This window comes from Oryzias melastigma, linkage group LG4, assembly GCF_002922805.2.
Source record: "Oryzias melastigma strain HK-1 linkage group LG4, ASM292280v2, whole genome shotgun sequence".
In the NCBI taxonomy this organism is placed as follows: Eukaryota; Metazoa; Chordata; class Actinopteri; order Beloniformes; family Adrianichthyidae; genus Oryzias; species Oryzias melastigma.
Window position 1 is genome coordinate 14,533,324 of NC_050515.1, and position 15,710 is coordinate 14,549,033.

At 36.9% G+C, this 15,710-nt stretch overlaps 1 protein-coding gene across 3 annotated transcripts in view; it reads left to right on the forward strand.

Moving 5' to 3' along the window:
* The window catches only part of adamts10 (ADAM metallopeptidase with thrombospondin type 1 motif, 10), a 51,563-nt gene that overhangs the window by 4,399 nt on the left and 31,454 nt on the right, over nt 1–15,710 (forward strand). For 2 of the 3 annotated variants that reach the window (XM_024279375.2, XM_036211560.1), the window contains exons 3-9: nt 1,221–1,339; nt 1,401–1,599; nt 7,857–7,993; nt 8,078–8,287; nt 12,307–12,475; nt 12,650–12,852; nt 13,607–13,690. In XM_024279375.2, the coding sequence (XP_024135143.1) occupies nt 1,289–1,339; nt 1,401–1,599; nt 7,857–7,993; nt 8,078–8,287; nt 12,307–12,475; nt 12,650–12,852; nt 13,607–13,690 (1,053 nt within the window). In that variant the 5' untranslated portion in view covers nt 1,221–1,288. The remainder of the gene's footprint in view (nt 1–1,220; nt 1,340–1,400; nt 1,600–7,856; nt 7,994–8,077; nt 8,288–12,306; nt 12,476–12,649; nt 12,853–13,606; nt 13,691–15,710) is intronic. The other variant, XM_036211561.1, reaches the window with a different exon arrangement.

Consider the following 15,710-nt stretch of genomic DNA (forward strand, 5'->3'; position numbering starts at 1 on the left):
TTTGTCAAGCTTTAATAAAAAATTGAAAAATGGATGTTCTAAATGTCTTTAATTTGATTTTAGAATTAGGATAAGATGGTAAAACATTAAAGAAGACTAGGACTTTCAAATATCCTCTAAAGTGTCTTTGGTTATCAAAAATATAAACAAAACTTGTAGGATTTTCACATTTGTTTTTCATTAGACGCCGTCTGACAACATATTATACAAAACACAGAGTAGACCTGAGCATCAATCATGACCTAATGATTACAGTTCTTTTTATTGTAGGTGTAAACCAGCTTCATCTAAGGAAACATACAGCCACTTTTCTACATGCTGTCTAATTAGCAGAGTCAGGCATGTTGCCAGCAAAGCACTCAGCCATACAACCAGACATCTGAGTCATGCAGCCCGGCGGTGATGGCAACCTGCTGCTCCTATCAAATTGGCTCATTTTACCCCTAGATCCCCTGACATAATACCCACTTCAAACCCCGTTTGGGCATTAGACAGAGCTCTTTACGGGATCACTGGCTTCCTTTGTGTGTGAACTCTTTCTGGTGGGCATCCGGCTAAAAGTGCAGGTCCTCTGAGGCCCCAGTTTGGGACCCTCTGCTGTGTTGGTACTTCAGAGTGTAATGTTGTACCTTTCTCCTTTAATGCTGAGAATCATTTTTGAAAGCTCAGCCTTTGACAATGAACTTTAAATTTTTATGTCTGGTGTCCTTCGACAGCTCTTTGGTCTTGGCCATAGTGGAGATTGGAGTGGGACTGTTTGAGGTTGTGGACAGGTGTCTTTCATATAGATAGGTGTCGTTAATACAGGTAACGAGTAGAGGATAGAGGATCCTCTTACAGAAGAAGTTACAGGTCTGTGAGAGACAGAAATCTTACTTTCCACCTTAATTTGCAAATAAATTCTTTCAAAATCAGACAGGGTTATTTTCAGGATCTTGTTTCTCATAGTTGAGGTTTACCTATGATGAAAATTACAGGCCTCTTTCATCTTTTTAAGTGGGAGAACTTGCACAATTGGTGCCTGACTAAATACTTTTTTGCCCCACTGTAAGTGCCTCTTTTTTGTTAACTGAGAGCTGCACGGGTCAAGAGGATGTCATGCTTTCCCTGTATGTGTTTAGTCTCCCTTCTCTTTGCTCCTAAATCTGTCCTCTCCCACCGACTCATTGTTTTTTTCCCAGCATTCCTCCTGCCGTCACTGAACAGTGTCTCCTCTACAGGGAGGGCTAATAACCTGCCGTCACTTCAGAGCCCCTTCGGAGGTCGGTCCAGGTGTTTTTCTCCTTACATGAGGATCGCCTCAGGGGTCCCACACCACTTGCCGACCCACACGCTGCAGGTGCTGTCAGATCTTCCCGTCGGCCATGGCCAGACAAAACGCTGAGTTGTGCCACTGCTAGGCGACGGGGCATCCTAGAGGGCTGGAGACATGTTGGAACGGAGGCCCGGGGACCACTGCACTGAATTTCGTTACTATAGCAGCTACTGTAGTAACCATGGAAACGCTATGGAGGACTGGTCTGGTCTGCACTGTCATTGTCATCATGGGTGCCAGCGAGGTCGCAGGAGGTCGCAGAGATGACTTGGCCCAATCACAAGGTGAGATAAGAAAGTTAAAGAGTTTTTATGGAGAAAATGGGTGTTTTTAATCTTCTGTATGGTTTTCTGTTAGGATAAATCATGCATGAATTTGGGTTAGAAAACACTGACATTTTTTTTTTTAAAGTAGTAAAAAAAAAGAAGCAGTATCAGGTTGGTGAACAACTTTTAGCATCTTCTGTTGACGGTAAGAACATTTGATACCAAATTCAAAGGACAACCGTTTTAAGATGTGACCTGCTGGGGAAGGCTTCTAACACGCAGATCAGAGCCATCTGAACCGAAACACTACATCCACAAATCACAACGCTGGGGCAATCCCACATGCCTCCCTGCCCCGCATCACACAGTTCCCCCTTTCTCTCCCACACTGAAGCTGGAGCGACAGAATGACCCCCCCCACACACTAAAGGAAAAGACATAAATTGTGTCAGTGTCCGTCTCTCATCATACTGAACAAGGCTGTGATTGTGTATTTCCTAAATTTGACCCCTGACCCCTCACAGCCATCTGGTTCCAATACTCCAACTTACTACTTCCTTTAAACAAACCTCCCCCTCCCGAACTCTGAAGTGGCTTATTTGACCTGGGTTTAAGCCTGAATTAAGGAGTATTTTGGTTCATTAAAGTGGATTAGATGACTTTCTGTAATCTGAAAGGAGCTGATTGTGGTGAAAAATCCCCATATTTAAGCCCAAATTGGAACAACCTGAAAATGGAGCTACAAAGAAGTACAGAGTGTGCAGTTGGAGATGATTCACTGAGCTGTTTTTAAGTTTCTTAGCTATCCAAAAAGAAATCTTTAAGAAATGTTTTCCACTAATTGTCATCCCAATTCAATTTAAAAAACGGATGATATAATGAAAACTTTGACAGAATCCGATTGTCGACTGTAAACTTAGACCTCGTGGAAATTTCTCTTTAATCAAAACACCAATTTCATTTTTCAGGCTTCGACTCGTATGTAATTACTCTGAGTATGATTTGATGGAGTAAAACAAGAGAAAATGTAACCTCATACCTGATGATGACTAGAAGCAACAGAATATCTGAGGAAAATCGAATCAAATTTGACTTTGGTTAATCACGATTGTTGTCTTAAAGACCAACTCTGATGAAAATCGTGTTTTTAACATGTTTTTGTGGCTTTTTTTCTCATGATGGAGGACATGTATAAAGAAAATTAATCTCCAAATTGTATATATTTATTTAAATCATTGTGAATTAGGAGCAGATGAAGTAATGCCATTTGAGAAAGCTCGACATTAAAGTTACTACGGCAAGCCGCAAGCTCCCTGCTCAACTCCATTCTGATGAATCCAAGTATCAGAATCCATGAACTTCTTGGGTTTTGGCTCAAAACTTTATGACTGGATAGCTCCGATTTATGCTGCAGTGTTAATGTTAGGTTATTGTTGGGAGGGGTTTTAAGCTGGTACGTAAACAGATGGATAATGGGGAAGGGGGGCGGGCTTACTGTTTGTCTGGAGAAACGATGTCCCAGGAAGCTGCAGTTTTTTAACCCTTTAACACCTGAGGTGTTGTTGGCGACGCTTAGACACAAAATTTTTAACATACAAATTACGTTGATGGTGTTAATGGTTGAAAAGTTACAGTAAATCAAAGAACGGAAACACTGGAGCTCCTGTGTTTAAATTATTTGTGACTAAAACGGCATGATCAATAGAGAATAGATCAAAAGATGATTAGAGTGGTACATTAAGAAAAAGGAAAGACTAAGTTTGCACTTTTTCTTTATTTGAATCTGTAATCAACATTCTGTTTTTAAATCTTTTTTTAATTGTCTTTCTCCACACTGAGACAAAAGTACGCAGACATGCAAAGATTCCACTTTGGGATAGCAGCCTCAAAAAAGAAAAAAAAAATGCAGCTAATGGCAAAATCTCTTTTTCCTTTGGAAGTCTCCACTAGATTTGAAAAATCTTGCAGCATGGACGCGTTCCCACTCAGCCACAAGAGCATTAGTGGAGTTCTGCTCGAATGTTGTTGGATAAAACTTGGCTTGCAGTCGACATTCCAGTTCATTCAAAAGGTTTCCCAAGGGGAGTGAGTCCAAAACACACACATAGTTGGGTTATATTAAACTTAAAAAAAATTGTTCTTCATATTTAAAGCCTTGGATTTCATCCCACGGGTTATTTGGAGTGAACAACCTGGCAGCTCTTTTTTTAAATTTTTTTTTAGGTTGATCGCTTCCTGCTTTGAGATCATTGACAGTGGGCAATTTCCTCATAACTAAACATAATATTTATTGTTTAAACTACATCAGATTTTCAGGTTGTTAAATTTGGGAAAAATTTAATCTGAACGTTTTAATAACTGGATGAACAATTTTAGGTTTAGATCAGGTAATTGAAAAGAGTAAGGCTTTTTTTGACACTACCTTCACAGACTCTGTTACTTTTAGGAATCATTCATTAAGCAAGACAGATAAACAGAAATCTGTTAAAAGTTTCCTCACGCTGCCACCATCCTCTCTTCTTTTTATTCTTGATCACCTAAAATTTGATGACTCCACAGCAACAGATCAGCAATGTTTGGTCAAAGGGAGAGTAGAGGTGTGTCTGACATGGAGGGAGGTGCACTCTTCCTCCCAGAGTACTTCCTTTCACTATTTTCATTTAATGATAACAGAAGCAGGGGCGTGCTCATCAGTATGGACTCCTCTGTGTGTGGGACTTCTGAATCAGGGTGTTTTCTCCTTTCAAAGTAATCAAGAATGTTTCCATATCTTGTCTCTATGTCCACAGAGTAATTTCAATTGAATAAATGTTGTATTAGAAGCAGAAAACTTAAAACATCTCCAAACTTTTTGAAAAGTGGGGCCCTTTATATAGAAAACAAATGCACCTAAATATGTTAACAAAATTGCTGCCAATTTGTCAAATTTTCACGCTGTTTATTCCCATTAAGCTTATTTGGCAAAATTAGTTCATATTTCACTTAAAGATGACTATTTCCTCTTGTCCCTGGAGCGGTGGCCCTCTCTATCAACGTTTCTTTTTTATTTACGGTTTACATTTTAGAAAAGTGCTTGAAAGTGTCGCAGAAAATGTTGCCACAGATTTACAATGTTTAATAATGTAATTTAGCCAACTAGAAATACAAAGTCTTAGACAGTTTTTAGAAAATGCTGCATATTATTTATTTTATGAAAGGAGTCTGAAGGTTGATGGAAAATTTAACCTAGCCCCCATTTGGCCCACGGGCCACACTTTGAACATGTATATACAATATATGGAGATGTGTTTAGCAAAAATAAAACAATTTAATGAGTTTGTATCAAATCAAGCACTAAAGTTGACTGAAGACTTAAAATAAGCACACAAGTTTGGTTAATGCCCATTTTTTATTTAAAGATGAAGTTTTTGCTTTAGAATATTTTATATATATTTTTTTAGTTTTATTGATTTTATATGTATTTAAACATTAAAATATGGTGTGAGTTTCTTATTTTACAACATTACACCTCTGTTTATATAATGAATAACATTAAGATTTTACTGTTCTTGTCAAATGGTTTGTAGGACGTAATAGTTAGTTGATTTTGATTAAAACATAATGAAAAGTTATCTGGTTAACCCAAATGTATGTTTGTTATGTGTTATATGTATCAGATATAAATTAAAATATGAAAAGAAATGAGTGCCTTTTTTAAAATTTAGCATTTTGAAGCTTAAAAAAATCTAAACCTTCAGGTGTATTTATGTATTTATTTATTTTTTTGTATTTTAATACATTTTTGGTATCAACATAAACTAGGAAAAAAAGCCCACTTTCAGAGGTAACAGATTGCTTTGCTGGTTTTCATTATACTGTGTGAGGTCTCCATAATGAGATGGCTTTAATCTAGTTTATTTAGACCCCCTTTTGCTTTCTCCATAGGAGTTTTTCCTGAGCCTTAAAGGTAGCTCAGACGCTGCCCGCCTCATCGCATGGTTGTGGTTTAAGAAAGGAAGTACTTTTACAGGAAGTTTTAAAGCTCTGAAGTTTATTGTTACTCATTTAAATAAAGGGTCATCTTATTATGAAAGCTTTGCTTGAAAAACACTTCTTACAAGAAGTATCAAGTAGGTTTTTTTATTCATTTTCAAGTTTTTCTTCCACATAATAAAATGTATTATATAAGTAAGGTGTAAAATAAGCAGCAAATGACTGATTTTATACATTTGTTGATCACCAACATTGACTGTTTAGTATTCCCAGATTTTTTTCAAAGATCTAGTTGATATTTGTGGGTATTTTTGTTTTATTTGAAGGCATAATGCTACAAGTTTTTAACTGTGACGTTGTCCCTAGATGATCTGTTTGTTTCCCTTCAGAAAACTTTCCATTTTTGCTCCAAACTTTAGAACCGACTGAGTGGGAATGGCTTGCATGTTATGTCTCACTTCTTGTCGGGTTCATGGTTCCTGTCAATCAAGCAGATGCAACGGCTCCTTAAAGTCTGCAAGCGCTCTAATTTAATGGCAGACAGGTTTGCATATTTAGACTAGTGGAAGTATTTGTTATTGTAATACAAATTTTAGTTCAGGTCCATCATCGTTTTGTCTCTACTTGATTTAAAGACCCAGTTTGATGAAAATCATGTTTTTGATGTTTTTAACGTGTTCTTGTGGCATTTTCCTAATGATGGAGGGCATCTTGTATAAAGAGACTTTGACACAACTAAAACAAATTGTTGTGAATCACAACAAAAATGCAGTTTGAATTAGCTTGTAGGTGTGACATAGAACCTACCACCCTCCTCCGCTTCTTTCTGATGCTCTCGCAGACAAATAATGTCTTCATTTTCCTCATCTGAGTTAGAATCTGGCTCAAAACTGTACATCTGGATGGCTCCAATATTGCTCCACGTTTTTGCTACTCTGCTAATGTTAGGTTGGGGGTGTGAGGGGCTGTAAGCTAGCGGGAGAGAGCTTACACAAATAACTCTGTTATGGGTGTTGAGAAGGGGCAACGGGGTTGGTCTGCGCCAACAGTCCCACCCCTAACCCAGAGACGAATATCTTATAAAACTCCTGCCGCTCTGCAGAAACTATGTCCAAGAAAGCAGCACAGGTTTTCTTAATTAAGTCATGAATAAATGAATGAAAGAAGCTTTATTTATAAAGCACTTTACAACTCCTTTTTGGGGTACCAAAGTGCTTCAAAATAAAATAAATGAAATTAGGCAAATTAAGTGATGTCCACTCATGTGGATGTCTGAAGAGATTAAGCTGGAACGATTGGACTGTGTAGTTTGAATTGTATAATACAATATTTTGTATGTGATATGTGAACATGTGTTGATAAAGCAAGGTAAGAGGATTCTGCTTAACAAATAAAAGCTCTTGAGATAATATGTAGGATGATAACTCACAGACGGATCATCAGTAAATTGGAACTTATTTTGCACCATTAAAACTTTTCCTGTCTTTAATGGCAATTAAAAACTAAAATTAGCCAATAAGAGGTTTAAATCATCTTTTGATCTATTGTAAAAGCTTTCAGAGTGGTTTTTAAATTATAATTATGGCTTTTTTTGACAAAATAAAGCATTTTAAATAAAGAAATGCTTAGGAAAGCTTCGTTTTCCTAATATATGCCCTCCATCCTGAGAAAAATGCTTCAAGAACATGTTTGAAAACACCATTTTCACTGGAGTGGGTCGAGTCTCATTTAACGTTGTGACCCAGATCTGTGTCGCTTCTGCTCCCAAAGTCCACTGGAACAAGTGTGTTTTGTTTCTGAACTTCCCATGTCGGCAACAGTGTAGAACCTCATGAGCTCCATGTGAAGGCAGCCTTTGTAATTATGTCTGCTGTTTATTCAAGCCACATCTACCAGCTACACAGTGACTTTTTTTTCTTATTTTCCTGGTGGAGAGCTTTCTAAGTCTGCCTGCAGGAACTTTGATCTGGGGTATTTACTCTGTGTGGGAAGGAGCTGCTTCTCTGAACTCAAAGAGAAGATTTTATAGAAAAAAACACAAAAATGAGCTCAGTTTTTAGATGTTTTTTTGTCTTTTGTTAGAGAGCTGACCTTGAGCCTTTGGAGTTGTTTGTGTTTAGACAATAAATCCTTAAAAGGGATGGAAAGAATATAGTTAGGAACCTCCCTTGGTCCTGAGTTGCAGATCTGAAGGGTTACGATTTTTTTTACATTGTCAAATAATTTTAAGTAGAATAAAATAAATTTAGTTGATTTTTAGGGTTTCCTGATCTAACTCTTGGGTTTATTTTATTCTCTTTTAGCTGCTTTCCTGTCCACTCTTGGACAGTATGAGATCGCTATCCCTGTACGAGTTGGACCCAACGGCGAGAAGTTGGATGGAGACAATTCTCACCACCAAAGAAAGCGGCGCAGTCCTGAAGACAGGCTTCACGACACAGTAAGCGTCCCATTTAAAGTGTCGTTTGTCTTCAGGGTGTGCCCCCTCATGCAGCTCCCTCATAAATCCTCTCATGTCTGCCAGCTCTTCTATCAGCTGTCTACGTCCCAGAACAACTTCCTGCTCAACTTGACGCTGCAGGGAGGCCTGCTTTCCCGCCGCTTCAGGGTGGAGTATTGGAAGAGGGGTCAATTAGCCTGGAGTCACCCTTACTCCCCCCACTGCCACTATACAGGACACCTACAAGACCAGCCTCACTCTAGCAAAGTGGCCTTGAGCAACTGTAATGGCCTGGTAAGACCTGAAGAACTCCTGGTAGTCCATTTCATTAGAGCTGAGCAACAATATAAGATTTCTGCTCATCAGAGCTTCAAACTAAAATAAAACAACCCCAAAATATTTAGATCTACAGCTAATTTGACTGCTGCAGCTCATCCAATTCACTCTAGTCATCAACTTTCTATAATTTTATGTTGGAGTCAAATATAAGTTATTTGTACTTTAGATTTCTACATTCTCTTACCTGTTTTTATGCTCTTACTTTAATTTGTACAGCATTCTTGGTTGTTACATGTTTTATAAAAAAAGTTGGACTGGATTAAATCCTAAAGAAGGAATTTTATTTATTCGTAAAAACATTAGCAAAAACTGTTAGTCTAAAAATAAATAGAACATGCTGCTGTTATGAGTAAGAACTTTGGAAAGCCTTAAACAAAAGAAAAGTATTTATAATAGTGATCAAACATACTGGAAAAAGCTTCAGATTGAGTTAGTTTTATTTTATTTATTTTTAAAAAAGAGTATTTTAATGATGAAAGTGTGCATTTCTAACAAGAAGGGAAAAAAAATATAAACGTTCACTTATGAACAGCATTGTCAGTGCCAAATTACTGCAAAAAAGATGTGACTTAAAAAGAGGAAAAGGACACAAATTTCAAAAAGAAAATCAGAGAAAATTTGTCTACGCAGCCAATATTTTTTACTTAACAAGGAATCTTCTTATCAAAATGTAGAAACATGGAGTTCCTCATAAGTAGGGCTGCACAGATTAGAGAAACTTGCAATGTGGGATCTTAGTGATCAATATTGTAATAATGATATGACTTGCAATACATATAGCAAAACTACTAATACATCATTTCCATTTCACTGCATCAGTTTTATTTAAATAATTTTCAAAGAACTTAAATCATACTCCAGATGATCCATGTCTACACAGGAGGCGAGTATCTAACATACAAATGTGAGAAGGACTTATTTAATTTGTTAAATATGTCAAACTGCTATTTTTGCATCATTTATGATAACCATTTATTATTAATTTAAGCCGTCTTTTTTTTTAATTTTTTTATACGAGTATTGCAGACTGATGAGGATAAATTTGCGATGTATCGTGCAGGCCTACACACAAGCATTCAAAAAAGGAAGAATTAGTTAAAAAAGTTGACTTTTAGACAGATTTACTTCATATTTAATGTCATACAGCCCAATAAGAAGAGCTTTTTTTTTTTGCTGAGCAACTTTCTTGTATTTTTTTTTTTAGTTTTTGTGTACCTAATTGAAGTGCATTTTGATTACAGTGACAAAAAAGTTGTGTAATAAGTGGAAATGACTCAATGATATGAACAAAATAAGAATATCATCTTATCCTCTTATAATCTGAAACTAGCACTTATTCTTAGAGTATTAATCTAAATTTTTGCCACCAAAAAAATGACATTTATTGAACTTAAAATAACATTCTAAAAACTGAACTAAAACTTGCAGTGTAAATGCTTTTTTTGTCTTAAATCAAGGTTTTTGACTGTCAAGATTTCGGAGCAAAATTATTTTGACTCACTTCAAAAATAATGTCCTTATTTTTTAGATTTAAGGTCCTAATGAGACAGAATTTCTAAACTGAGTTGATTTCCTGAAAAGAAGTAAAGTAGAAAAACAACAACTTAAAACTTGGTAAAATATCTTTAATGTTCAAAGACGAGGTTTTCAATTATCGAATAGTTTGAAATGTGATCGTTTAGATTTGGGTTTATTATTATGAATGTGATTCATTGGAATTCGATAAAAATAATTTTGTTTCACATATTACTGCTCTTAAAACTATTTTAATTGTTTTTTAATTATTTTTAGAGTAAATCAAGGGAACAGAGAGGCTGCTTATCACCCAAAAAAGGGGAAATATATCAAATATATATATTAGTTTATGGTTGGATTAATTGATTTATTAAGTGATTCGATTCAGGATTTTTAAAAAAATCCAAAAAGCAAAAATTAGGTTCCAGCTCTGCTTTCTTCTTGCTCTTCAAAGTGAATCTTTCCTTTTGTTTGAATTTGTTTGCAATTACAAAGTAGAGCATCAGTTCCCTTCTGACTCATCTTTTTCTCATGAGGTCATCTCAGCGAGCCTCCACACACTTTGGCTTCCGTTTGATGATGTTTCAAAGTTAGAACTCGTCTGAACCCTTTCACCGGGTACTCTGAATCGTGATGCATCATTTTGTTGGCTGTACTCACAGCAGCATGTTTCTGTGTATCCTCTCACTACAAACACCAGGCCTCACAATCGCTTCTTAGATGTGTTCACAGAGCGTTCATAAGCCGCACACGTAATTACTGTTGGTCAGAGCAGCGTGAGCGGATTCAGCAGAGAGTGCGCTGCGTGTCCAGAGGAGCATCACTAACTTTATTATGGGATTAAAGGCGCTTTGAAAGCCGCCGCCGCGGGTCGAGGGCCGGCTCTCGCCCTGACCGGGGCCGACACATCTGAGCAGAATCAAAGGAAGTGTTAGTGTATCGCTCTCTGCCTCACTTGCTCAATTTTCTCGCTCTCATTCACCTTTTCATGCTTCCTTGTGTGTTTGGCTGGACGTGGCTGTGTGACCTGATCCGCTGCTCCGATGGGTTCCTCACCGTTTAAGCAGAGCTGCAAGTTTATATCAAGTTATACGTCAAACTTCTGCTATCTAAGAATTTACTGATTACATTAAATGGATAAAAGATCAATTTTCTTATGTTTTTAAAGACCTACTCGCATGAAAATTGTGTGGTCTTATGGCATTTTTTATGATGTTGCTCGCCATTTTTGTTGCACCACTATTGTTAGCATAAATTGATGGATGATGGGAAGTCAGTGCAGGCTTACTCTGCTCCAGCAGTCCCACCTGTAATGCAGAGGTGAATCCCGGATGAAATACCGCCGCTCTGCTGAAACTATGTCCTAGAAAACAACACTAATTTTTTTTCATTTTGGCTAAAAACTGCAAAATCAGAAGTAAAAGATCTATTGGAATACTTTTAAAACATATCAAAGATGATCGGAGTGGGTTTTTATAAATCAAGTATGAGTGCACATACAAGGAGTTTGACACTCTCATGTTCAAGCAAAGAGCAGACAAAGAGAAGGCATAAACAGGTGTAAAAATAAAAATAATTAAAAACTAAAGATTTATACAACATTTAAGTTAAAATTTGTATGTGTCCGTAAATGATAAAAAATGGTTAAATATCATCATCATTTGAGTTGTACACCATAGATTCTTTAATCTTGAGTTCAAAATTTTAATCCTAATCTTAACTCTATGCTGATACTTGCTAAAGAGCTCAGAATGTTTAACTCAAAGGCACGATTACCCCTGTGTAGCATCTTTGCTTATTTTCAAAAATCTTGGCATCAAGGTGATGAATTTCTGCAGTTTTGATGCTAGAATTTGTTCATATTCTTGTCTCATGTTGTTAGTGGTTGTCTAACATATGTATTTTTTTAATGTGCCAAATCTTTTTAGGATTGTAGGTCAGTTTAGCATCTTATTTCTTGTATGACTTATGGCCAGGATAAGGTTTTCAGTTGCAAATTGGATGCAAAAAAGATGTTAGGTCATAAAACCCATGATTATCGACAAAAATGTCAAACTCACATTTTTAACACTTTAATACAGTCCATTTTTATTCCATCTTTGGAGCCATTTTAAAACACATTTTTTACATTATAAACTTATTTTGCTATCTATTTTCCTCTATGAAAAAATCTTGTCTTATGTTCTTTAAAAATGAGTTTTTACTATATTAAAATAAATATAAATTACTATATTTTCCTGAACTTAGATTTTTTTAAAATAATAATTATTTCATTATACTTTGTGTACACAAAAACCATTTTTTCCGACTTGACAGAGAGGTTGAACACAACTTTTGATGTCTGGAAGCTTATCTGTCATTTCAAACCTCACTTTAGTTCGTTGAACTGAAAGTTTAATCTTGACGTTTCATCAAAGCATTTCCACTGAATTTGGATTGGTTTTTCTGTTTTTCCATAGCAGGGGGTTATTGTTGCAGGTGGGGAGGAGTACCTGATTGAGCCGCTTGTCTCATCAGACAACCAAACAAAGACGGAGAGCAGTGAAAGAACAGAGGAGCGCCCCCATGTGGTTTACAAAAGGTCATCCCTTCGCCATCAGTACAAGGGCCGGTCCTGTGGGGTCATAGGTGAGAGGAGATATTTACAGTTGCTTACTTTAGGAGACACAACATTGAATCATTAAAATCTACTGAATCTAATCCTCTTCATCTTCAGACTCCACCTTAGATTTAGCTAAAAAATTCTATGTTCTACTTTTAACTATCTGATCTCAAAACACGAGCGTATGTGATCCATCACAGATGAGAAGCCAATGAAAAGTTTGTCTTGGTGGCAGCGGACGCTGAAGATGCCTCCTCATCATGTCGGTCGTGGCCAGCTGCCTCTGAAGCGCTCCGTAAGCCAGGAGCGCTACGTGGAGACACTGGTGGTGGCTGACAAGATGATGGTGGGTTACCACGGCCGCAGGGACATCGAGCAGTACATCCTGGCCGTCATGAATATTGTAAGTTTCACAACACCAGAGATGCGCACGTACATCTGACATGATTTCATATAGTTCAAATTAGCTGAAATTCTGAAAGAGGAGCCTGTATTTCCTATTTGTGAAGGAACCACTCACAATGTGCTCCATGTATCTCAAACTGAAACATGATTAGTTCTTTTATTGTTATAGCCTTTATGATGTTAATCTCAACTTGTAGCTTCACTGTCCTAAAACATTGACTTTTTAACTCACAATTTTATGTGTTTATTCTTGTAAAATTATTACCTTTTTCTCATAATTTACGACTTTATTCTTATTTTTTTTATTCTTTATTCCTATGGTCCTGATACTCAGTTGTCAGTAAGAGCATAGTCATTTTAATGACACAATAACATTTAAAAGTAAAGTAAAGCTTCCACAGTTTCCTCCAAAGTTTCTATTTAACATTTTACAGCTCATGGTTTCTATTGTCTGTGTTATTTCTGTTATCATCTCCTCGTGTGAAACCATCCATACAAATGTTAAGAATGCATTTAATGAAAGGCTTGTAAAAACTCTTTTAGAATAATCTATTTTTTGGTTGGTTGAGGAATTTTTGATTTTATTGTTTTGGGGTTTGCTTGCACCCTGCTGCAGAAAATTTCTTGCGGTAATAATCTATTTCCATATTTTTTGTACTTTATTTAGGAGTTTGTCGCCCTAACTGTAGTTCAGGTGGTAATCACATCAGTGTTTTTTAAGACTGGTTTTTTCTTGTTTCCTTGGAGGTCAGGTTGCCAAACTGTTCCAGGATTCTAGCCTGGGGAATGCAGTCAACATCGTGGTGACACGACTCATTCTGCTCATGGAAGACCAGGTTAGCAACACTCGTCCACTTCAACAAGTATCACAAACGTTTTTATTTGTGCCTTTTTCTCTGTTATAACCTCTGTGCAACTCTGACCAGCACGTATAAGCTCGTTTTTGAGCCAAGTGATTGGCTAAAGTGTGCCTTTCCTGCACCACACCCAGCGGACTCTTAACTGTGTGAGCGGTGGTTATGGATTGCTTCTGTAATGAGAGGAAGTAAAGAATAAAGATTTAGAGAAGGTGGAAAGTTCAAGCTGACAGAGCTGTTCTGTGTTTGTCGCGCTTGTTACTGTGGTGATAAGCGACTTCTACGACTTTCATGTATGTCCAAGAAAACACAAAAGCACATCTGTATTTGGATATTGATGATGAAAAACACTTCAGTTTATATGTATATTTTTAAAGTGTGTTATAAATATACCTGTCTGGTAATTATACCTTTGGATTGGCAATTTGACCAATCAGGGACCTAGTAGTGATGTATGGATTTGGTTTATCTATTGAACCCAGACAACAATCCTGACGATGTCTTTTTGTTTTTCAAATGAAGATAAACCAACACCACGCGATGGTAATCCATATCTGCCATTTTAAAGGATTCTAACTATGAACCGAACCTTTTACATTTGGGGCCTAAATTGCGAGATTTGAACCACTTTGACATTTTGCAGCTAGCCTGTAGGTGTCTGACATGTGGTAGTGAAGTAGAAAAAGAAAAAAAAGAAGCCCCTCCCTGCTTGTCTAGTGTGAAAACAATGGGCTTAATGCACATTCAAGAACCCATGTTGAGCACATTCTTTAGTGTTCATCCAATGTGTACGAAGATTTAGAAAAATCTGAGGGGTGCATAACCTGGGCTGCATTTGTTCCAGGGCCAGACTTTGGACATGTCTGTGGTATGTAAATGTAATTTAGTGGACACTTTTTATCTGCACGGCTTTAAGGTTACATTCAATAGAGGTCAAAGTGATTTAAATTGGGAATTTGAACCTCTAACAAGCTTATTTATTTATTTATTTATTTCAACCACACAAACTCTAGTTTACTAAGCAGCTTAATGAAGAATGTATTTTACAAAATAGTTATTCCTGTGTCTGGGAGTGACCCCACAAATGGACACTGCTCAGGAATAGTGCAATAGCAGCCAATAAAACAGAGCAAACACAACAGAGCTAACATCCACTTAGTCTTCATGTCCAGTAACTGTCAGAGGATATTTCCAACTGTCCCAAACAGGAACCTCTGCTAGCAGTCTCCTGACAGATGACAGGAGGAACAGAAAACCCCTAAAAGTACTTAAAAGGGAAAAAAAAGCCCAACTTCAAAAAGAGAAAAAGACGGGCTTAGAAAAAAATCCTCCAGTCCAGGAAGTTTCACAAAAAAAAAGGAAAACATAAATCCATGTCACCAAGAGATCCAAAAGCAGTACTGTCAAGGGGCAGACATAATTCCTGCTCAAGGAGTGCGGTCACAATCCAGAAACCACTACTGGGAACAAACACAGCCTCAACTAGGGAGAAGCTTCTCTGACAGAGATCTACTGACGTCTGCTTAAACAGGCAGGAGTTGAGGTGAGAAGCCTGATTCCTGAAGGAGCTTAGACAGTGAGAGGTGCAGGATCATGACATCCTGGAGTGGATGTGGATCAGCCAATCAGAAGATGGAAAAGAAGAGTTTGTTTTCCATTTAGATGCAATGACTTTGATAGAAAAATGCTTAAAGATAATCTGCAACTTGAAGCTCCTGAGCTCTTTTATCCCTTTATTGTGGCTCTTTGGCTTTAAAGAAAGCCAAAATAAATAATAGATTAGTTAATTAAGTTTTGGTATTTATTTTATATTTTAAACTGCGATACAAGAGGGAAAATTAACTGTCTTTTTCTATTTACCACTGCTGATATTACACTAGATCAAGAGGCAATGAGAACTTTAACCTTCCTCTACAATACTCGCATGTCAAATAAGTAATTAAATGATGGTAAAATGTTTGATTTATTGTCGGAGTGGTTTATCATTGGAATAAGTTTA